Source organism: Sorex fumeus, unplaced genomic scaffold, assembly GCF_029834395.1.
Source record: "Sorex fumeus unplaced genomic scaffold, SorFum_2.1 ptg000041l, whole genome shotgun sequence".
NCBI classification, from domain to species: domain Eukaryota; kingdom Metazoa; phylum Chordata; class Mammalia; order Eulipotyphla; family Soricidae; genus Sorex; species Sorex fumeus.
Window position 1 is genome coordinate 5938215 of NW_026606098.1, and position 23452 is coordinate 5961666.

The following is a 23452-nucleotide window of genomic DNA, read 5'->3' on the forward strand; positions in this document are numbered from 1 at the left end:
GATGTCTGTCCCACTGCTGCTGGGCGGCTGCTAGCCGCTCATGCCACTCTGCTTGTCGCTTCCTGTTTTGGAGTTTTGTTGTAATCAAAGGTGAATTGTTTCATTTGGACTGTTCAAGCCTTCCCACAAACGTCCAGTCTCCGAATTCTGTGTCTGCACACTGGCTGCTGGTCGTGCCGCGGCCACGCTCCTTGTCTGGACTGTCCCCTCTGTGGCGGGGAAGGCGGGGTCTGCGGCCAGCACTGCGCAGACCTCTGTCCCCCGCACACGGGTCCCCGGCTCTCATCACTGAGCATGTGACCAGCCAAGCTTCCAGCGTCGGTGGAGCCAGGCCAGCCCCACGTCTCAGGGGGGATCGGGGACCGAGTGTGCGCTCGCCCACAGCAGCACACAGGGTGGGGCGCAGGGAACCACCGCAGCTCCTCCTCACTTGGGGCTGGAGTCTGCAGTCCGAGTCTGGATGCAAGCACTGATGGACTGTCCAGAGTTCCCGGCACCCACCCAGTCTCCGCGTGTCCCTGATAATGCCACGCTCACCACCGCATGAGCTTGCCCCTCGCCCACAGCTGGACGAGCATGAGACGCTGTCCCCCTAGACAAGGATGCAAGTGTCCTCAATAAAGCTCACCGTTCATGTCTGCGTGTGCTGCCATGTGTGTGCGTGTCACCAGGCTGGGCCGGGCTCTGAGAACCCTGGATTCCACCCCATCCTGCACCACACAGGCATCCTGCCTCCAGGCCTCACTCGCCTGCTGGGGACAGCTGACCAGAGAGCAGGGCCACTCGCCCACGCCTGGAGGGGACACAGAGGTTGCAGGAACGCTCAGGATCCCCGGGGAGGAGAAATGGACATGGCGTGACAGGTCGGTCACCCACGTAGACCGGGAACCCTGAGGGTCTGTCCACTGTCTCCATGCTTTAGGGGCCTTTTAAGGCCAAGTCGAATGCCTGTCATTTCAGGAAATGCCAGCAGGGAGGCTCTGAAGTTCAAGCCGCACGCAGAGAGCACCCAGCTCTGGCCTGAGCCGCGAGGTCCACAGTGGTGGTCTCCCAGCAAAGCCACACACAGGTGACAACTGACACTTCAAATCACAACACTGCGTGAAGGGAATGGCAGTAAAAATGACACTGTGGGCCAGGAGAGACCCAGAAGCTTGAAGCTGGGATAAGATCCTGGCACCACAATGCCCCCTAAGAACAAGCATGTGCAGAGACACTGTCCCGTGAGAACACATGTGTGCAGGGACACTGCCCCGCAAGAACATGTGTGCAGGGACACTGCCCTGTAAGAACATGTGTGCAGACACAAACATGGGCTGTTGCCCCATAAACACGCATGTACAGGGACACTCAGTGGAGTAGCTGCCTGTAAGTACACGCATGTACAGGGACAAGTAGGACGGGCGTGCCCCAGAGCCCAGGTCACCACATCGTTGGCACGTGAGCAGTGCAGGCACTTGCTCCCGAGCCAGGGAAGCTGGAGTGGGCGTGGTTGCCATCTCTGAGTCAGTGTGAACTCACAAGCGTACTCAGAACACAGATCTCACCCCTTCCCGTCTGTCTGTGCCCTCTGGGAGCTCTTGCTGGGACAAGCAGGAAGTCCCTGACCCTGGGCGCTCTGGGAGCTTCTGCCAGGACACGCAGAAAGTCCCTGACCCTGGGGCCTCCAGGAAGGTACTCGCATCTTCCAAACACAACATCAGTCACTGGCTTGGGCTCCCCTTCCTGTGACCTCAGGACATCCCCCGGGGACCACCAGAAGGCACTGAACCTCAGGGTCCGCAGTACCCACCGGCAGTGCAGGGCCAAGCCCACACTGGACCCTGCTTGGTGCAGGGGGTATGGGAGGGCAGCCGGCCCCGTGGCCTGGGGGCTCACGGCTGCTTCCTCAGGGTGTCCCGTGAAGTTCCGCTGGGTGCCCCCACCCTGGGCTGGCCACAGAGCCATGGGGGCAGTGGAGAATCCAGAGACCCCTCCTGACTCCCCTCGGCCCTCAGGTGCTACAAGCAAAGGCACCCCCTCCACCCCGAGTCAGCTGGGGATATCATGCGGCCCCACATGGTGGGTCAGCCATCACCCTAGAGACAAGCCTGGGAGGGGAGCAGCTTTCTAGAAAACACGTTTTATTGGCCTGAGTATACAAACGGAAAATAAATATTTCCATGCACCAGCCCGCCTGGGTAGCTCCCACGCCATGACCACTCTGTCCCCTGCAGTCAGGGGCTGTCCGAGATGGGAGTCAGCACCTCCCGGCTGGCCTGGCTCTGAGCAGCTGCTCACACATGGGGCTCAGGGAGCACCAGCCACTGGGGGCTGCAGGTCGTGGCACATTGGAAGCCCCACAGCCTTTGGGGACGAGGGGCTGGCCCTGCATCCCCGCCCGGCCCACAGTGCCCTAGGTCTGCACTGCTTGCACCCGCCTGGCCGTGGACATCATCAGTATAGGACCCTCCAGTGTGTGGGCTGCTCGCACGTGTCCTCCTGGTCCCCGCAGAAACGATTGTATGTGGTCTTGGGGTCAAAGCCCAGGATCTCTCGCTCCTCGTGGATGCGGAAGGAGAATGTGGAGACCGAGGTGCCGATGAAAACCCTGTGGACACACTGTGGTCAGGGGGTGTGCAGCCTTCCCACACCCCCATCCGCCTGGCTCTCACCCACTCCCAAGGTGCAGTCCCCTGCCAAGTGGCCAGTGCTGCCATCCCTGGAGCTCCACACTGACCCTTCCTCCAAAATGGCCCCACTCCCAGTCCTGTGTGGGGACATCTCTCTCCCCTCCCCCCGCCAGAGGCAGGGCCTAACCAAACAGGGAGCCCGGGGGACCCGGTCCCAGGCCCAGCGTCCTGTCCAGTAGCATGCAGGGGTGTATGTGTGTGTGTCTCTTCCCTCAAAGCACAGCAGATAGGCCCAGCCTGTACTTCTGAGGGGCTGAGATGCAAGAAGACCTGGGTAGGAAGTGCTGGGGTTTGTCCTAGGAAGTCATGTGTGCTCTTGGGACAAGGACATGCATCTAAGCAGAGGTGGGGGGCTCCCGGACCCCCAGACAGGGAGGGGACAGCCTACTGCTCAGCTTCTGCAGGGCCAGCCGAGGAAGAGACCACAGAGCCGCCAGCCCACACGGCAAAGCCCCAGGGTCACAGAGAGCCATGCTCGATCTGCCCATGGGGGCCGCCCCTGGCTTGGTCAGGGGTCCTGCTGGAGAAGGCGAGGGAGGGTGAGGGCAATGAGCGGGGGGCAGGCACCTGGCATGGGCGCACACCCACTGGTCAATGATGGCCACGCCGCCGTCCTTGTACAGCTCCAGCTCCCCCCACGTGGGCTCGAATCGCACCATCTCGGGGAGCAGCCGCCTCAGTTCCTCCAGCTCTGCAAGGGGAAGGGGCACTGAGCGGGTGCCCCGCGCAGGCGGGGGGTGTCCAGCTGGGCGCAGGGCGCAGGGGTACCCTGTGGGACAGCGTCCGTGGCCACGAACACATGGCGCAGCGCGTGTTTCTTCAGGAGCTGGCGGATCTGCTTCACGGCGCCCTCCAGGCTGGGCACGTCCTTCCTGTGCCCCCAGATGAAGTCCTTCCGCCGCAGGTGGACGCCCAGGTAAGGGCCCCCCCGAGCTGAGCCCAGCTTGACCTGGAGGGGTGAGGGAGGGGCTGAGAGCTCCCCGTGGGTGCCCTTGCAGTGGGGGGCTGCCTCGGCCCTGGAAGCCGGTGATCACCTAAGCCTTTATGTGAGCCAGCCCGGAAGGACACAGCACAGACGTCCAGGAAGGGGACCCAGGGTACTGTGAGGTGAAGACACGGGCAGGCCACCAAGCTTCCTCGCCCCTCCTTCGCTTTCAGAAACCTAGTCCCAGGGTTGACCCCCAGCTTCAGAGAAAGCAGAGCCCCCGCCCCATACACTCCAGACCAGTGACCATCGGTGGCCACAGTAACCAACTATCTCTGACCACGCCCTCACCTCTGACACACCCCTTCACCAGCGCCCCGTCCCCAACCAGTCCCGCTGACCCCGCCCACTGCCCCCATCATGCGTCTTCCTACCTTCATGTGCGTCCAGTCCTCCTGGAAGGGGACGCCGTCGGCCAGATCGGAGGAGTTGAGGAAGCGGCTCCGGAACTCATCTCCCACGGCCCGCAGGTGCCTGGCGAAGACCATGCTGCGCCGGGTCTGCGGGCACAAGGCAGCCCAGGACCCCGGGAGTCGGGGGGGCTCGGACGGCACGTGTAGCCCCAGTCCGGGTTCCCAGGGTCAGCGGAGAGGCCCGACCCAGCCACTGCTCACTGCAAAGGCCCGAGCCCGCAGCTCCCCTCCCGGAGACCCCCTCCCACTGCCCGCTCACACCTGCAGGGTGGGGAAGGGGACCCCAGGGTGGAGCACATGGCAGGAGCTGGCCAGTCACGGAAAGGCGTGGCGCTGGGGGCATGGCCAGGGGCGGGGCTTAAGCTGCAGGCAGGTTTTGATTGGCACACGGTGCCCGTGAGCTTGGGACCCTGTGCTGTCTCAGGTGTGTCCGAGTAGGAGGAAAGGGTGCGGGGAGGAGGGGCACACTCACATCCCAATACTCTTTCCCGCCATAGTGGTCGTGGAGCAGGTTCTCCGCTCGGTCCAGCATTACTGACCTGTAAGATGCCGAGGACGGGGGCTGCTGGAGCCCAGAGGGGCCAGCCTACGTCCAGACCTCTTCTGGGCCCTGGAGGCAGGACACCCCATGGCCCCCGAGAGTGGGGGGTCTGGCACACAGCTCCCTCTGGCTTTATTTCCACAGGGACCCTAGGGCAGTCCCTGTGGCCCCAGCCAGGGTTCGGGCGCTCAGTCCACAGCACTAGGCACAGACATGGCCAGAATTAGCACCCTGAGGAAAGGGCAGGCCCCATCCAGCAGGGTGATGCATTTCTACCATGGACAGGACAGGGCCCTGTGAGGATCACATGAGGGTGGGCGGAGGGGAGTCTCCCGGGAACCGGGCCACACCTTCACAGGCCTACCCCAGAGGCGGGAGTGGGGGAGGTTGGGGGGTGTGTTTGCTGGCAGCCCTCTTGGGGCTGTGCTCGGCACCACCACCCACTCCTCTGCAGATTAAGGGTATGTGTGTGTCTGGGGACTCTGCATCTGAGTCCACGGGGCACCTCCATCTACTCTTCCTCACGCTCCTCCCCATTCCCGAGCGTGGATGCTGTGTCTCTTTCAGTCCAGCTCTGTGCCCCTGGGACAGGCCTCTGGAGTGGGGGAGACCTGCCCCCACTGTTCTCCCATGTCGAGAGCTCAGACATGGACATACCTGAGGCTCACAGCAGACTCGGGTACACACATGTGAATATGGCAGACGAGCACCCATGCATGTGCATGGTACAAACTTGAGCACATGGTGCAGATTCAAGCATACATGATGCATTCGGGCACACATGTGTGCACACGGCAGATTAGAGCACACGTGTACATGTTGCAGACTCAAGCACACCTGCGTGCACACAGAAGACTCAAGCACACATATACTCACACAGTGAAGACTTGAGCATACACGCACACACATGGTGCAGACTTGGGCACACACATGTGCAGGTGGCACAGACTTGAGCATGCATGTGTGCACACGGTACAGATTCAATCTGCGTGTGCACACAGACCTTAGCACATACAAATGCACATGATGCAAATCTGAGGTGCACACAGCAGATTTAAGCACGCATGTGCACACACCAGAGTAAGCATACATATGCGCACACAGCATTCAAGCACACATGTGCACATGGCACACACTCAAGCATATACATGAGCATGTGGCACAGACTTGAGCACTCATGTGCATACACAGTGAAGACTCGAGCACATACCCCCTGCATGTACACAGCATACTCTACCCTGCACCCACCGTGCTGACGTGTTCTTCAGAAGCACAGGGGCGATGATGGACGCAGACCCTTGCACCGACAGGCAGGAGACATTCAGGCCCCTTGTCTCTTCATAGCCCCAAAACCAGCCTCTGGAAACCATGAGCAGGCACACACACTCAGGGAGGCACCTGCCCAAGCCAGAGTCTGCACCGCGACCTTGTCCAGCACCAGAGTCTGCAGGACTTTGCTCTGCACGGGCAGGGGTTGCCACCCACACTCCCACAGCCACTTCCCACACACAGGGCATGAGGAAGATAAGCCAGCCCCCTCCAAACTGCATGCAGGGAGCATGAGGGGTGCCTCAGAGAACTGGGGTGCAAGGTCTCCTTCAGGTGTGCAAGTGGCAATGGTGGGTGTTCAGCACCAGCAGACAGGCGTGCAGTGGTGGCGTGTGTGGGTAGTGGCATGCGTGGGGCACTGTCATGTGTGGGTGTCGGTGAGTGGGGCTGGGGTGTGCATGGGGTGGGGGTGTGCATGGGGCAGGGGTGTTGTGTGGGGTGAGGGTGTGTATGGGGCAGGGGTGTGCATGGGGCCAGGGAATGCATGAGGCGGGGGTGGGGGGTGTAGGGCGAGGGTGTGCGTGAGGCCAGGGTATGTGATGGCGTGTGGGCCGTGGCTCCACCTGTAGTACTCATGCTTGTCCTGTGAGTACAGGGGCGGGTCGATGCAGGGCCGCTGGTCAATCTTCTCCTCCCAGGCCCCCTCCTTCCAGCCTTCGGCGTAGCCCTGCAGCACATATACCTGGTCGATGAAGGGTCCGCCAGACTCTGAAAGTATGAGAGTGCTCCATGTGGGCAGGGCCTCCTTCCCAGGCGGAACAGCCATCCGGGGCTGACGCCTCCTCCCCAGCCCCTCTCAACAGGCTCCCCTGCCCTCGAGGCTCCCCTGGCCCTAGGAGCACCCATCAAATGACCGCACCTTTCCAGAACATTCTTGGACCCAGGCTCGCACTCTCTCCTACTCACACACTGTGTGCCCCCTGTCCCTGCTGCATCCATGCACCCGCATGCATGCCCCACTGCCCCAGCTCTCCCCGGCCCAGGGCCCCATGCCCGTTTGCTTTGGGCACTGGACAGTGACTAGCCAGGAGAGCAGGCCCTGCCCACGTTCCCATTACTGCACCAAGGCCTCCCTGTGTGGCTCTGGGGAGGGGACAACCAGGCACCAAGTCTTCTGCTGCCCAGGCTTCCAGGATGTGTAGCCGGGCATCCACCATTCCACACCTGCCTGTCAAGAGGCTGCCAGGTGCAGGGTGGGGTCCCCAGGCCCTGACCATCGTCCTGTCACCAGGGAGGCAGCAGGCCAGGGTCTGCGAGGGAAGGCTGGGCAAGACCCTGAGATTCGTCCCAGGACATGGGGCCACATCTTGGTGGGTGTAGGGGACCTGGGGTGACACTGGGGAGGCAGGTGTATCCAGTGCAAAGAAACCATGTCCTTGGGGTCCCGGTGCCATCTCCACGGGAACGCCAGACCCCGGCCGTGTGCGAGGGGCGTGACAGCCCAGCGACACGGAGCTGGTGTCGCGGCAGGGGCTCCCGCAGTGCCCACTCACCTGCGATGAACTGCTCGTACTCGAGCACCGGGATATTCCGGCCCAGGCTGGGCAGGTCGAAGAAGTCGGCCCAGGGAATGCGGACCTGCCGGATGTCGGGGCTCTGCCAGTGGTAGAGGCGGCCCCAGGGCGGCAGCACGAGCACCCAGGGCTCGGTCTTCAGCAGCGTCTTCAGCAGCGAGGCCACACGGATGTACACGTCGCGGCGCAGGTTGAAGCCCTCGGGCGGGTTCACGTCGTACAGCAGGTACCTGCGGGGGACAGGTCAGCGCCGCGGGGTCAGCGCTGGACGTCGAGTTTTTGCAGAGGGCAGGTCAGCGCCGCCCACCCGCCCGACAGCCCCGCTCACCGCCGGTCGGACGCCGCCCCCGCCACGAGCCCGGCCGCCGACTGGCCGGGCCAGAACTCCTCGCCCGAGGCCCAGATAGGCGGCCAGCACGCCGCGCACAGCAGCAGGCAGCCCAAGCCGAGCGCCGCCATGGCCCCGGCGGCCACGCACTTCCCGAGGCCTCGCCCCGCCCCGGAAACGCACGCGCGGGCCCGCGAAGCCCGTCTCTAGTAACCACGGCAACGTCGTGGGCCTCCGGCGCATGCGCTCTGCGTCCATTCCGCCCCGGCCGGATCTGTGGGCGGGGCCTGACAGCGGCGCGGGACGAACGCGATTGGCGGGGCATGTCTGATGGGCGGGGCCTCGAAAGGCGGGCTTCCCAGGTTGGAGGCGGGGTCTGTCTGCTGCGTAGTGGGCGGGATTCTGGGGAGTAGGGCTGTCTTGAGGTGGGACCTCGAACAGGCGGGCTTCTTTAACTGGATTTCGCCAGCCCTGAACTGGAGGACGTTCAGCCCGTAGGCGGGGCCTGTTAAATGGGCGGGGCTGACTGGTGGGCGGGGCTGACTGGTGGGCAGGGCCTCGGTGGGCGTGGCTCAGGCGGGTCTGGAACAGGCTCCGCCTATCTTCCGAGGCTTGGGCGATGGAGGTGGAGTTGTGGGCGGGGCCACGCTAAGGCCACGTGTGCCCACCCTCACCTGGACGCTCTCGCGTGGCCTCGCCGTGGGGTTGTAGGGTTCCCAGCGGTTGCTCTACTCGCGCTGCGTTGCCCCCACTAGGGTTAGCGGTGGGGCAAGCAGAGAAACGGACGGCAAGTTCTCTGGCAGAGCCCGTGGGTTACCTGACGCAGGTGTGCTGGCCAGATATGGCTGGGGCGGAGGGTTCTCACCGTCCCTGCGTTTGCGGGTGGTCACAGCCGGGGCGAGTCCCATGAAGCAGAGGAACCAGTTGGCCCTCTGAGGCGATCGGAAGGTGGGACCCCCACCCCCACTCCGTTCTTCCTCTCTTCCCGGATTCCTACTTCTGGACCTTCCAGGATGGCCCAAGAGCTTTCCTGCTGTCCCAGAAAACGTCTTTAGGTCAAGAACCAGAGCTGGTTCCTCTGGGATCCCCAGCTGTGAGGGCGGAGGACCCCTCAGAGTCCCCAACACACTGGAGCCACCAGAGGGCAGAGGCGCCTTTCTCAGAGAGGCTGCGGGCAGTAACGCCAGAGAGGGCTACTGTGGGAGGGGCGCCATGTCCAGCCTTTCCAGCCTCCACAGAGTCCCCAGCAAAACAACCTGGACGGGGCCCACAAGGATGAGCCTCCACCTGAACTTCCCTCAAAAGAGGAGAGACAGCTTCTCCTTGGGGCAGACAGTGGACATGAGGTTATTGTCTGGCCTCAGGAATCAGTACTGAGTTTGCTTGGTACAGGGGCTGAAACTCAGTAGTGTAGATGGGTTTTGTAGGTCAGTACTGTGGGTCAGTACTACGGTTGGTACTGAGGCTGGGTACAGTAGTCAGTACTGATGGCTAGTAGTAGGTTGGTACTGAGGCTGAGTGACCAATACCACGGGCTGGTGCTGAGGCCAAGTCCTGTGGACTGGAGAGGAGGTAGTGGCTTGAGGGCTTGGCCTCAACCCTCTCAGTGACTTTTCCCACCCAGAAACTGCCAAGTGCTCTGGGTGGGGCTTCCTGTGGGTGGTGGGGGTACAGGACTGGTGGGGAATCTGTGGGTGTGGGGGATGTGCATGGGGGTGCAGTGCTGTGCTAAGCCAGGCTCTGGGCTGCAGCCCTGGTGACCGAAGGGATAGTGGTAGGGACATGAGGAGCTTTCTCCCAGGCTGGGCTGGGGCTGGCCCCAGGGAGCTCTGTTCTTGCCCAACTGAGTCCCAGAAACAGTGGCTCTGGCTCCAGTCCTGCCAGTGCAAGCCTGGGAGGCAGAGCAGGGTCCATTCCCCAGGTCCCTTGGCCTGTGGGGACAGCTCAGGATGGGAGGGGGCACTGGAAGGACTGTTCAGCTTCCACATCGAGCATGCTGCCCACGTGCTCCTGAACCCTCTTCGTTTATCCCCTCCCACCTCCTCTGAGCCAGGCACGGATGTCCCAGAGGCGTGCCCCCACGTCCGAGAGGACACCCTCTCCTTTCCCTGCTTGGCGTATTGGGGCCCATGAGTTTGCAGTGGACAGGAGCTTGCCCTGGCCCAGTGTCCCCTGGACTTGCGAGAGCAGTGGAGCCCTGGTTGAACCTTGTCCTGAGGTTCCCGGGGACTGAGGGTTCTCACCTGGCCTGGGCAGATGTCAGCTGAGTGCTCTGTTGGTTCAGAAAAATTCAGAAGGCCTGCTCTGTCAGTGGGGGCAGGCCCCGGACTGTCCAGGGATGTGGCCACAGGCTGAGTACCCCCAAATCCAATGCTTCAGCCAACTGTCCTTGGAGATCGAATTTCTCCTTCTATCTGGTTGCATTTTCCCATTTCTTTTCTAATTTTTGTTGTATAAGGCCACATGTCTACAAAGTGTTAGTGTTCCTGATTTTGGTGGACAGCTACCACAGCCACCACAGTGACAAGACCCACCTCTCCCTTCCCCATGTCCCCTGAGCCCGCCTCCTCCTTCCCCATCCCCCAGTCATTTCAGTTCTGTGGTGCAAGGCCCGGGGTTTGCCCAGGCTGGTCCCTTGCTTTGCATCTCTCTGTACCATAGGTGAGTGAGGACAGGTCTTCACGGGCTCCCTCTGACCCAGGTCACTAACTGTTCCATCAGCCAGGCCCCCTGCAGGCAGACTCCAAGCTTGTCCCTTGATTTACCTCTCCAGCCCCTCTCGAATAATTGCAAGTCAGGGACTGCTATGTCTCCCATCTACTTTCTTTTCAGAATTGCTGTGGTTATTCTGGGAGCTTCATGGTTACATACAAGTCAGTAGGATTTGTCTATGTCCTTCAGGAATGGCATTAGAAGTCGGATTGGAATAACAATGAGTATGTACAACGGCTTTGCATAGGGTAGTCATTTTGACAATATTAATTCTTTCAATCCAGAAACATGGAATATTCTTCTACTTCCTGGTGTCCTCTCGCATTTAGTAATGACTTAAATTTTTCCATATGTAAGCTTTTCACCTCCTTTGTCAATTGATTCCTATCTTGTTTTATACTAGGGTGAACCTGAGCTTCTTTGGATTTATTGCATAAACTATAAAACTGCTGGTGGGTTGAATCCCAATTAAATTGATAAACTTCTAAGTTTTTTAATGGGCCTCTGAAACTTTTAGAGTGATCTAATCTGAATTTATTAGGAAAAGATTAAATCATTGTTGATAAAAAATAATGTACAAATATCACAGCTAGCTGTAGAGAATTTTTTTCTTTCTGATTTTTGAGCCACACCTGGCAAATCTCAGGATTATTTCTGGCTCTGCACTCAGGAATCACTCCTGGCAGTGTTCAGGGACCCATACAGGAGCTAAGGATCAAACCTGGGTCAGCCACGTGCAAGGCAAATGCTTTACCCACTGTACTATCGCTCTGACCCTGTAGGGAATTTTTAAGTTATGAATCTGGCAATGGCTTTTACTGCAGTTGAAAGAACAAAAATGCCTCTAATTTCCCACAAAGGGCCTCTTCCGAGTTACTAAAATGTGGGCGAGAAGTTTAAAGCTGTGCATTGAATGAAGAGAAAGAAGGAGTCCCCTATGGATATGGATAATAGTAAAACAAGGATCTCAGAGTGTGAGGAGGGTTTGGGTGGTGGGGCTCATGCCTTACCTATGCCAGGTCCACTGGCACTGCTGGATGTGGCTCTACGGCCCTGGCACCTTGCACCCCTGCAGAAACCCCCTGACTCTGAGCCTTCCCACACAAGGGTTCTTCAGCCTGGGATTGTCAGAGAAAGAGATTCTTGAAATTGGGTGGTGTTCCTTGGCTCTTGTTGCCATTTTAAGAATTGGACTTGGTCCCCAAAGTGGTCAGCCACTGCAGGATTTACTATTCCAGCCCCGGGAGTTATCAGAGCCTTATACTTGAGGTGGCCCTGTCTTGGAATGGGCTCCACTAGAGAACCGGAAATGATGGCTAGCGCCTGTGGTGTTTCTCCTCCATATCAGTGCCTCGAAGTACTGTGGCTGAGTGGACGTTGCCAGCCTTTGCCATCATGTGATTCTGTCGAGTTGCAGGGTGAGATTGCTCACACAATCTTTTTGTTTTTGATCCGCAGACGCCTTGCTGTGCTCGGACATTATTCCAGACTCAGCTTGGGGCTCACTCAGCAGGGCTCTGGGCACCGTGCACAGTGCCAGGGACCAAAGCAGGTCAGCTAAATGCAAGGCTGGTGCCTGAACCCCTGTACCATTTTTCAGGCCTCACTAATTTTTTTTGGGTGGTGGGTGGGGTGTACCCAGCTGTGCTCAGGGCTTACCCCTGGTTCTGTGCTCAGGAACCATATGGGCTCAAGGGACCATATGTGGTACTGGGAATTAAACCTGTATTGGTGACATGTAAGGCAAGTGCCGTGCCTGCTGTCCTCTTGCTCTGGCTCCACTAATGTAATCTTTAACAGGGGCAGAGACATGACCTCAGAAACAAGCCACTCAGGTTTCCTCAGGGTCTGAGGGACCTGCCAATTTCCTGGATGGGCTCTTTCTACCACACCTTTAGAACTAAAGAGCCTTCCTCCCCACCCTAATGAAACCCCAAGTCATCGCCCACGAACGGCCTCTCTGACTCCTGATCAAGCTGCTTAACAGCCATGATCCAAGAGACTCTGAAGCAAATCTTGGAACCCAGTGGCTTTTGGCAGAAATGCGTCCAGACCCCGTGGTAGGTTACTGTCGCCAGGCCACCCCAGGGGGGAAAGGGTGTTGTCCCTCTTCCTGCTCACCCTAGGCAGCTCGGTGGCCTGCATCCTCCAGAGGCCACTGGACAGTCATGTTTGGGCCCTTAGTGATGAGACACATGGGGCCTCATGGGATGGGGATGGAACTGGCCCTTTCCTCCCCATCCCAACGAGACCCCAAGTTGCCACCCATGAACGGCCTTTCTGGCTCCTGATCAAGCTGCTTAATGGCCATGATCCCAGAGACCCAGGAACAGATCTCGGAACCCAGCAGGTTTTGGCAGAAATCCCTCCAGATTTAAGTGTTAAAATTTTGGAATTTCAAAATCGCGTGGTCACTTCTGCAGCCATGTGACATCATACGTTATTCTTAACCAGCAATAGAAAACAAATTGTCTACTATATTGCCTTTTCAGCAGATCTGAGTGTTGGGGTAAAACCCCAAATAATAATGGTGAGTCTGGTGTCAAAATATTGAATGTAAGTAGTCTATAGACCAAACATGATTGCCACTCAATGCCTCTCTTGCAAAACACAGTACCCAAAAGAAGAGAGAGATAACAAGGGGGAATGCCCTGCCACAGCGGCAGGGTGGGACAGGGGGGGGTGGGATGGGGGGTGGGAGGGATGCTAGGACCCGTGGTGGGGGAGGATGGGCACTGGTGGAGGGATGGGTACTTGATCATTGTATAACTGAAACCCAAGCACAAAAATTTATAAGTCTATAACTGTACCTCATTGTGTTTCACTAATAAAAAAAATGATAAAAAATATTGAATGTGATCAAAGTAGAGAGAGAGTAATGTGGAAATCATCTGCCCCACAGGTAAGGGGAGGGTGTAGGATGGAGATATACTGGGGTTTTTGGTGGTGGAGAGTGGGTACAGGTGAAGGTATGAGTGTTTCATTGTATTACCGAGACTTAAACCCAAAAGCTTTGTAACTGCCCTCATGGTGATTCAATAAATAAAATTATAAAAGATGAAATAAAAAGCAAACTAAAGGGCCTTTCTTGAAATGCAAATTTAAGGAAAAAACTCTTGAAGCAGATGTAAACTATTTTTAAATTAATCACTGTCACTCTCACTGTCATCCCGTTGATCGTTGAATTAATCGAGCAGGCACCAGTAATGTCTCTATTCCTCCCAGCCCTGAGATTTTAGCAGCCTCTCCTTACTCGTCTTTTCCCAATGATTGGAGACTCTTTCAGGGTAAGGAGAATGAGACCTGTTGTCATTACTGTATTTGGCATATCGAATACACCACAGGGAGCTTGCCAGGCTCTGCTGTGTGGGCAAGATACTTTCAGTAGCTTGCTGAGCTCTCTGAGAGGCATATATTTATATAGTCTGAACCCCATCAGATATGGTGTAGTAATTGTGGAAAATGGTTAGGGTGTCTTATAAATCGACCTGGTGCGTGGCAGTGGTTGCATAGTGGAGGTCGGCTGCTGGGGCTGGGTCCCTTGGGGTGGGGAGGGCTCTCACCCACCCCACAGCCTGGCAGCCCCACTCCCGACAGCGCGGAATCCATTTAATTTTTAAAGTAAATGAAAGAAAATTATTTTTTTGTTTTGTTTTGTTCTGTGGCCGCACCTGGTGGTGCTCAGGGTTTACTCCTGGCTGTGCTGAGGCATCACTCCTGGCAGGCTCAGGGGACATTTGATTGAACCTGTGTTAGTTACAAACAAACAAAAACAAACATTGTTCTCCCGTTGTTCATTGATTTGCTGGAGCGGGCCCAGTAACGTCTCCATTTTGAGACTTGTTGTTACTGTGTTTGGCATATCGAATACCTCACGGGTAGCTTGCCAGGCTTTGCTGTGCGGGCAAGATACTCTTGGTAGCTTGCTGGGCTCTCCAAGAGGGGAGGAGGAATACGAACCTGGCTTACCCAGCTGGCTGTGCGCAAAGCAAACGCCCTACCGCTGTGCTATCGCTGCGGGCAGCGTGGGGGTCGTAGGGCCCAGGCTCTGAGCTGCCCCCTGGAGCGGTGCAAAGATGGAAGGCTTAACACTGAGCAACGAGGAGCGGAAATACTACTTGGATACTTGGATCTCTTCTTCTACTGCGACATCGACAACACCAAGAAGGTGGCAGCCAAGGGGCAGGTGCTTGAGCTGTACTGGGCTGCGGCAGCTGCCCAACGATGTGGTCCTGCAGATCATGGAGCTTTGTGATACAAAAAGACTTGGTTATTTTGGAAGAAGTCTGTTCTACATTGCTTTGAAACTTGTAGCTGTGGCCCAGTCCGGCTTCCCCTTAGGAGTGGAAAGTATAAATACAGTGAAGGACCTCCCCTTGCTGCGATTTGTCGCTTCTAAGGACGAACAGGAGTCTCATCCCGCTGTGTCCTACTTTTCCGATTCTGAAGGCCAGGGCTCGTATTCTGGTGTCATTCCTCCACCCCCTGGCCGGGGGCAGGTGAAGAGGGGACCTTCGGGCCACGATGCGGCTGCCAGCCTCGCATCTTCGCCGATCAGCAGGAACCCTCGTCCCCCATCGTCTCCCCATAACAATCCCCGCCAACCTCTCTGCACACCTGGAGGAAGCACAGCCGCCACCGCAGTGGGGACAGCAGTGAGAGGCCGTTCCCAGGACCTGGCCCTTTTGGTCTCCCTTTGCAGGGGACGCACAGTCAGCTTCTTCTGCCGGTGACACAGTGTAGTCGGGGCACTCTCGACCTCCACCGCAAGATACCTGGGTCAGTTTCGCACGTACTCCACCAACCTGTTTTCTTTTAACCATGCATCCTGCTTCGTCCAGGACCAGACAACAGTACGAACTGTAGCATCAGCTACAACTGCCAATGAAATTCGTAGGCAATCCAGTAGTCATGATGATCCCTGGAAAATAACAGATGAATAAAGGCACTATTATGTAAATCAGTTTGAAACCATTCAGCCTGATCTGAACGGATTTATTCCAGGATCTGCAGCTAAAGAACTTTTTACAAAATCAAAACTTCCTATCCTTGAACTTTCTCATATTTGGGAACTTTCAGACTTTGATAAAGATGGAGCATTGACACTGGATGAGTTTTGTGCTGCTTTTCATCTAGTAGTTGCTAGGAAGAATGGCTATGATTTGCCAGAAAAACTCCCTGAAAGGTTAATGCCCAAACTGATTGATTTGGAGGATTCAGCAGGTGTGGGGGATCAGGCAGGTGAGGTAGGTTGTTCAGGCTCTCTCGCAGAAGCGCCTCCAAGCAAGTCCCCCTCCATGCCATCACTGAATCAGTCTTGGCCTGAACTGAATCAGAGCAATGAGCACTGGGAGACATCTAGTGTTAGTTACATGCAAGGTAAATGGCCTACCTGCCTGCATTCACTACAGCCCTCAACAAAAAGTCTTACATTTCTACAAATATTAGTAGTTCAAATAGCGTTTCTTCAGAATCAGTACATCAAGTATCTGTGTCCAGCCTGGACTACCATGTCCAGCTGCGGCCACTCTGGCATGCGCAATCACAAATGACCAGAACTACAAATAAGAAGCCTATCACGGTTGTATTGGGCTCAGGCTGAACTTGGGACAGCCAGCCTCTGAGGTCAGGGGCCCCAAACCCTCTAACTGACGAGTAGCATCTGGGGCACGTGAGCCTGGAGTCCACAGGAGGACCTCTCATGGTCCTGCACCCAGCTCTGCACCCTCCTGCTGCAAGGGCGCCCCTCCCAAGGGCCACTTTGCAGTCTCCCCAGGGTGAGGCCCCAAGGGCAGCAGAGCACCTGCCAGGCACTGCCCTTGCTGGAGACCTCGCCCCCAGCCGAAGGCCCCACCCAACTGGAGGCCTCACCCACAGCAGGAGACCCCACCAAATTGGAAGCCCCGCCTACCGCTGGAGGCCCCACCCAACACCCAACTGGAGGCCCCACCCCTGCTGGAGGCCCCACTCACAGCTGTAGGCCCCACACTTGTTGGAAGCCCCACCCACAGCTAGAGGCCCCACCCACAGTTGTAGGCCCCACCCCTGTTTGAAGCCCCACCCACAGCTGGAGGCCCCGCCCACAGCTCGAGGCCCCACCCACAGCCGGAGGCCCCACCCACAGCTGGGGCCACCAGGAAACATTAACACCCCCTTCCTGGAGAACCCCTGCAGGAGTGGCCCAGTAACAAAGCTGGGTGTTTCCTGCTCCTACTTTCTCCTGAACAAGGAGATAGGGGGATTCTACAGGCAAAAGCCCCCTGAAGTTTCAGGCACATAGGCTCACAGCTGTGGGCGGGGCCTCCCGCTGTGGGCGGGGCCCTGAAGGGGCGGGGTCTCCAGTAGGGGCGGGGGTCTCCAGCAGGGATCGGTTCATCCAGTAGGGGGCAGTGCAGGGCGAGTTCTCACTGCCCTTGGGTTCTCACCCTGGGGAGACAGGCTGCAGAGTGGCCTTTGGGAGGGACATGGTCAGGCAGGGCCCCTTGTCCCAGGAGGGTGCAGAGCCGGGGTGCAGGGCCAGGAGAGCTGCTCATGCTGACCCTGGGCTGCCCGCAGGCCTGGCGTGCCCTGAGTGCCGCCTGTCACTCTGACCTCACTGCTCCATTTCTGAGCATTTTCGCTCAGTCACCACCAGGAATCTCCACTCAGTGAATGCTCCCGACGACGGGTCCCCGCAGCCAGCGTCTGGCTCCCCACCACGCCGAGAAGTCACAAAGAACGCGCTCAGGCCACAGGCCAGGCAGCCAGACGGTCTGGTCACTTAAGCTAGAGTGTGGCCACAGCTGCCCCAACGTACAAAGGGCCCTTGTCCAAGCTGGCCAGTCATGCGCCTCCAGCCGGCGCCCGACCCCACTGTGGGACAGGGTGAGGCGTGGGAACTGCTTCCCTGGCTGCACGTGGCCTTGACCACCACTAGGGAGGAGGTGTCTGTGCACTGGACACCTGCAGTTGACCACAGACCCCGCAGAGGGCCCGCCCTCGCTGGGGCACCTGCCACTACACAGCACATGCACACACAGTACACACCACAAGACATACCTGCACACACGATACATGTCACACAGACACATGTGCACATAGTACATATTATACAGATACATGTACACACAGTATATGTCAGACACATGTATACAAAGCACAGACACATGCACATATAGTGAATACCACAAACATACATGCATATGCAGTGCATATCACACAGACACATGCACACACAGTACATCACACAATACTTATACACACAGTACATGTCACACAGACACACACACAAAGTACATACACACAAAGTACATATGACACATGCTCATGCTGTACATATCACACAGACACATACATACTCAGTATATACCACACAGACACATACATACTCAGTATATACCACACAGACACATATGCACAAAGTATAGACACACATGCACATAGTACACATTGCACATACACACATGCATACACATTACATATCATGCACAGATGCACTTGCATACAGATATGGTATACACCACACACAGACACACATGAGCAAATGAACCTCTTCACCCACCAGTACAAACACACAAAGTATGTATCAGAAGTCCTGTGTGCCCCCACACATAGAACAAAATACCCCAACCCATGAGAACTCAGGCACACAATTGTAAACATGTCAGACACACGCACAGACACAGACAGCAGAGCTGCACAGAGGGCAAAGGGGCACCCCTGTTCATTCCCCAGTGCGTGCGTTCATGCGTGGCACACACTCACACACAGCCTGGCCTCACGAGTTCTGGTCCGGCTGAAGTCATGGGACGGAGCTTAATATGGCCTACCCCTTCCGCATGGCCTCAGCCCTGCTCCCAGCCAGGGCCCTGCTCTCCCCCTGCTGTGGTCCAGCAGGAAGAGTGTGTTGTGGCCACATGGACAATGTGAGCCCTGTGACTTTCACTCCATCCACATGCCGAAGAGCACCCCAAACTGCAGCCACCTGGGAGCAGGGCCTACAGTGTCTGAGCGCGGCCAGAAGGGATCTTGTAAACACTTAGAGGCACAAAACTGCTTTCAAGAGTCCTGTGGGGGCAGCCACTGAGTGTGAGGCCCCTCACAGACTCTGAGCGCGAGGGTCCTGGGCCCTGAGGACATACAAGCACATATGAGTACATAGATGCACACATGAGGACACAGGAGCACATATGTGCACACATGAGCACACACGAGGACACAGGAGCACATCTAAACACACACAAGGACACAGGAGCACACACAGATACACGAGCATACAGGAACACACACGAGGTCACATGTGTATACATATGAGTACACACCAGCACACACAAGGACACAAGAGGAGCCAGTGCACACCCCACAACCCATGCGTCCATGGAACTGGGGCCAGTTCAGCACTGGAGCTGCTCAGGACCCTGTGTGGAGAGGCAGGGGTCAGGGGCTGGACTGCCTGGGCCCTCAGTGAGGGGGCTAGCACAGTGTCCCTGAGTGTGGGTGAGGGAACTGCACTCTGAGCCCAGAAGGGTTCTCCTGCTGGGCCCCCGACCTCCCACCGACCCTTGGTGGGGCAGAAGCCACAGACAGTTGGAGACTAAACACTAAATAAGTGCGTCCACTTACGGCTTCAGTGCAGGAGTCAGGGCTCCCCAAGGGGCTGTGGCTGGGAGACCGTCCTGTCCTGCCAGACGCCCACAGACCCCCAGCTGCAGAACAAAGCCCCAGTGTTGGGGGTCCAGGGGCCGGTCAAGGCTGGGGAGACTTGAGTGCTCCGGGATACGCCCAGGTGGTAGGTCTGCGTGTTCGCCAAGGCTGTCAGTCCTGGGCTGTCCACAGTCAGGAGACACAGGTCCTGGCAGGAGTGCCCAGCGAGGTCTATGACACCAGGGGCCAGCTTCGGGCACTCTGCAGGGGTCCAGGAAAAAATAAGCCCCTTGGAGGGCAGAAGATGGATCACAGCACAGGGCCAGAGCCCCAGGCACCCCAGACCATGAGACCCCCAGCTGCGGGGACACGTCATGGGGACAGGCCGCAGGCTCTAGCATATTACGCTTCTCCCCGGTGCTGGTGACATATTGAACATTCCCCTCCCCCCCTCCCTGTCCCATGCCCTTTGGGGCCTGTTTATCTGGGAACCTGGGTGAGGGGGGGCAGGGGAGACCTGACCGCAGTTCCTGGGGTGTAGGAGGCCCCTGGGTTCCCGCGGGCTCCCAGAACCACAGTGGGCAGGGGCCCAGCCCCAGGCTCCCGCCCGGGGCCTCCGTGGGCTGCACACCTGGAGCGGGGAGGCCCCATGCTCCTGCCCCCTCCCCATGGAATGTGCTGGAATGCTGCGGGCTCCGGCAGAGCTTAGGGCATTCATGCCAGACCCCCCAGGACGCGCCCACCAGCCCCAACCTGCGGCTCAGTGAGTCACAGGAACAGCTCAAGTGTCCGGCCCTGCTGCCCCAAGAGGCCTGCGGGACTGTGAGAGGGCGCTATGGCGGTGGCATGGTCCCCGTGGTCAGCCTGACCCACCTCCTGCGCGATTCCCCAGCTCTGCCAGCCCCATGGAGCCCACCGTGCCCTCAGCCTGCACTGGGTCACGCGTGGCCATACATCACACACACAGCCACACACATACCATCCCACACTGTCCCACGCTCGCGGTCACACAAGTCACACACGTTTGCACACACAGTCACATTCACAACCCCTTGCACAGTCACATTCTCACCTATGTCACACGGCACCACATTCACATATATACACTGTCACTTTTTTTTTAACAATTAACATAATTTGTTGGGAAAAAAGCCAACTGTGGAAGGAGAGAAAATATGAGGAGGGTGTCAGTTTGTGTGCGTGTCAGAGGGAGCCAGTAGTGAAGCATCCCATGCCCCTTGGGGTAAGAAAAGGGGAGTCAGTTATAAGCCTCAGAGCAGCAGGCCTCCCCCCACCTCAGCCTGGCTCAGTGTGGGCAGGGGTCCAAGCCACAGTATTCACTGTGATATGAGCACCACAGAATGCTAGTGACAGTAGTCAGCGGGCAATTGCTGCAGAGGGGGTGGGAGGAGGGAGCCCAGAGCGGGGAGGAAGCGGGGTGGGAGGAGGGAGACCAGAGCGGGGAGGAAGCCTGGTTCTGAGAGCACATGAGGGTCAAGCATCTCTGTGGGGAAGCTGGACAGCAGCCAGTTTGGGGTCCATGGGGACCGGCTGCCCATCCTCTGTGCCTATTTAAGCAGAGAACCAGAACCGAGCTAAATGCCAAGCCAAGGAGGGTGGCAGCGGCGGCTTAGAACTTGTTATGGAAGAGGCGTCCTTGCAGCATGCAAGGTCCATTTGAACGTTTGGTCAGAAGAAACCGAAGGCGAGACACTGGCTACCGCAGCCCTGGGGCCCGCAGAGCAGCTGGTCGCCTCGCAGACCTTCCTCAGGAAGCTGATCTCACACGTGCCCTCCTCCGTCTCACGCACTCCACTTGTAACACATTACACTCATAACACATTGGTGCCAGAGTCCTCACAGATGCCCTGAAATCTCAGCATCACACCTTCCTTCCTCTTTCTGGAGAAGGAAACCCAAACCCTCGGCTGCTCTGGGCAGCTGACTGTACGCTAGCGACAGTCTTCGGTGGAGGGGACAGACACATATTCCCCTTGTGCACACGCACTCCTGTGCAAATGGGCACACGCCCCTATGAGCACACTCACCCTCAGTGGGCACATGAATGTCCCCAAACTCCCACATACTCACTCCTCCCCATCCCATGCACTAGCACACACTCTCACTCCCGTTCTGACTGACCCCCAGGCCCATACACAGGCAGGCCTGGTGAACACTGTCCCTACTCCCATGTACATACGCTCCCCCATGCATCCACACACAGGCACAGTCAGTGTCCACTACTCCTACCTCATGTACTCACGCAGTGTGCTGGGACACACTCTCCCTGTCTGGACTCTCAGGCAGGGAGAGTGCAAGGAATGGGGAGACTGCATGGGACTCAGCCAAGGGACGCCCGGACACTACATGCGACACTCAGCGGTGGGCACTGGACACTGCACTGGACTCTGCAGGCACGTGGCTGAAAGAAACAGTGCGGAGTGCACAGAGGCTGAGGCTGAGTGTGGGAAGCAGCCATGGCGGCTTTACACCAGACTCACCGCGGACTCTTCAGGGAATTCCTGCAAGGCTTCCCTCGGGAGTTTCATCCACTTTCAGGAGGCGCCTGCTTGCTTCACACATGACCGCACCACATGGGGGTCCCCCGATGCCTCTGGGGTGATCCCTGAGCACAGAGCCAGGAGCAAGTCCTGAGCACTGCCGGGTATGACCTCACTCTGCTCCCCCAAAGCCACAACTACCACCACCCCGCACAAAACAACCTAGAGATTGGGGGGAAAAGTGCCACCAACATTCCAAAGTCTGTCTGAAAACAGACAAGGCAGCAGGATGGGGGCGTTGATCTAGCCTGTTGGGGAGACATTCATGAGCCTGAGTGTGTGTGCACATTCACACCCACACACACACTCACACACTCTCACACATTCACGCACACTCATACACTCACACACACTCATTCACACATTCACACACACTCTCACACACACACTCACTCACACACACTCACACCCACACCCACATGCACAACACACATTCACACGCATGCACACACACTCACTCACTCACTCACACTCACACACTCACACACTCAAACACACACTCACACACCCACATACACATCCCACACGCATTCACACACTCGCATGCACTCTCACACACACTCGCATGCACTCTCACGCACACTCGCACACACTCTCACATACACACATACACACCACACCAGTGTGTGCCTGAACACACGTGTACACATGAGTACATGTATATACATGCATGAGCACACCTGTACACACCAAAACTCACACACCAGCCTGTGCACAAGCACTCATGAACATATGAGTGCATACATATACACACAAACACATGAACACACAGGCACACATGAGTGCACATGCACAGTGCACACATGAGCACGTTACATATGAATACACATGTAGTATACACATGCACACACAGAATACACTAGTATACATGTGAACACACATATGCACAAATGAACACACATGAATGCACACATGCACATGTGCGTACATATGAATGCACACCCAAACATACACATGTGCACCCAAGCATACACATGAGCTCACACATTCACACATGAATGCACACGTGAGCACACACATGAGTACACACGAGCACACACATATCCACATGAGCATGGCACATTTATATATGCACATGGGGGAGATGGGGTCAGTGTAGGAGATGGGGTGAGAAAGGGGTGAGGCAGGGAGAGCAGGAGCTGGGGCCTGGGCAGATAATCGACCAGGGGCAGAGCCAAGCAGGACTAGATTCTTTCCAGAACTGCAGTCCCAAGGGTTGGTGGGGGGACAGGCGACCCCCAATGCAAGGCTGACTGTGGGACTCCTGAGCAGAAGAGTGTTCCCAGAGGCAGGAGCATTGCTGGGCAGGGCCCACCCTTCAGGCCCCCACTCTCTCAGACAGCCAGGATGGAGGGTGAGGCTGGGTCAGCATCCAGTCCAACAGGTGGCTGTGCTGGGCCCATGCATCCTGGAATGAGTCTGCCACGGGCCCCTTGGCCTGCAGGAGAGGGTGTCACACCCACCCACCCGTGCCCATGGCCACTGCCATCCTTTCTCACTGCCCTGTCCACAGTGGCCACACGGTGAGAAGGCCACAGAGAAGAACTTCATCTCAGTGTCCCCCTCAGTTTCTGGCATGGGGGCACCATCCGGGACACTTCCCAGAGGGGGACAGTCCTGGACAGTCCCTGGACAGTTCCGAGGGGAGAGACTCCTGAGAGTCCCTGCATGGGGCGTTACTATCTCAATAACGGGCCTGAGGACCGCACTACATTCTTGCCTTTTGAGGTTTGACTGGGGGATGCAGGGTGGGGTGGAGGGAAGGGGGCAGAGTG

The 23452-nt window shown here is 57.3% G+C and overlaps 1 protein-coding gene and 1 pseudogene across 1 annotated transcript; one reads left to right on the plus strand and one right to left on the minus strand.

The window, feature by feature from the left end:
- Window positions 1-2106: 2106 nt before the first annotated feature.
- Window positions 2107-7951, minus strand: POFUT2 (protein O-fucosyltransferase 2). Its single transcript, XM_056119580.1, has 9 exons — window positions 7783-7951; window positions 7434-7684; window positions 6504-6648; window positions 5860-5970; window positions 4543-4609; window positions 4032-4157; window positions 3441-3621; window positions 3240-3363; window positions 2107-2590 (listed from the first exon to the last, which is right to left on the minus strand). Exons 1-9 carry the CDS (start codon window positions 7911-7913, stop codon window positions 2437-2439), a joined length of 1290 nt encoding a protein of 429 aa, XP_055975555.1. The 5' UTR covers window positions 7914-7951; the 3' UTR covers window positions 2107-2436.
- A 6619-nt stretch (window positions 7952-14570) lies between these two features.
- Window positions 14571-20797, plus strand: LOC130028803 (ralBP1-associated Eps domain-containing protein 1-like; annotated as a pseudogene).
- The last annotated feature ends 2655 nt before the right edge of the window (window positions 20798-23452 follow it).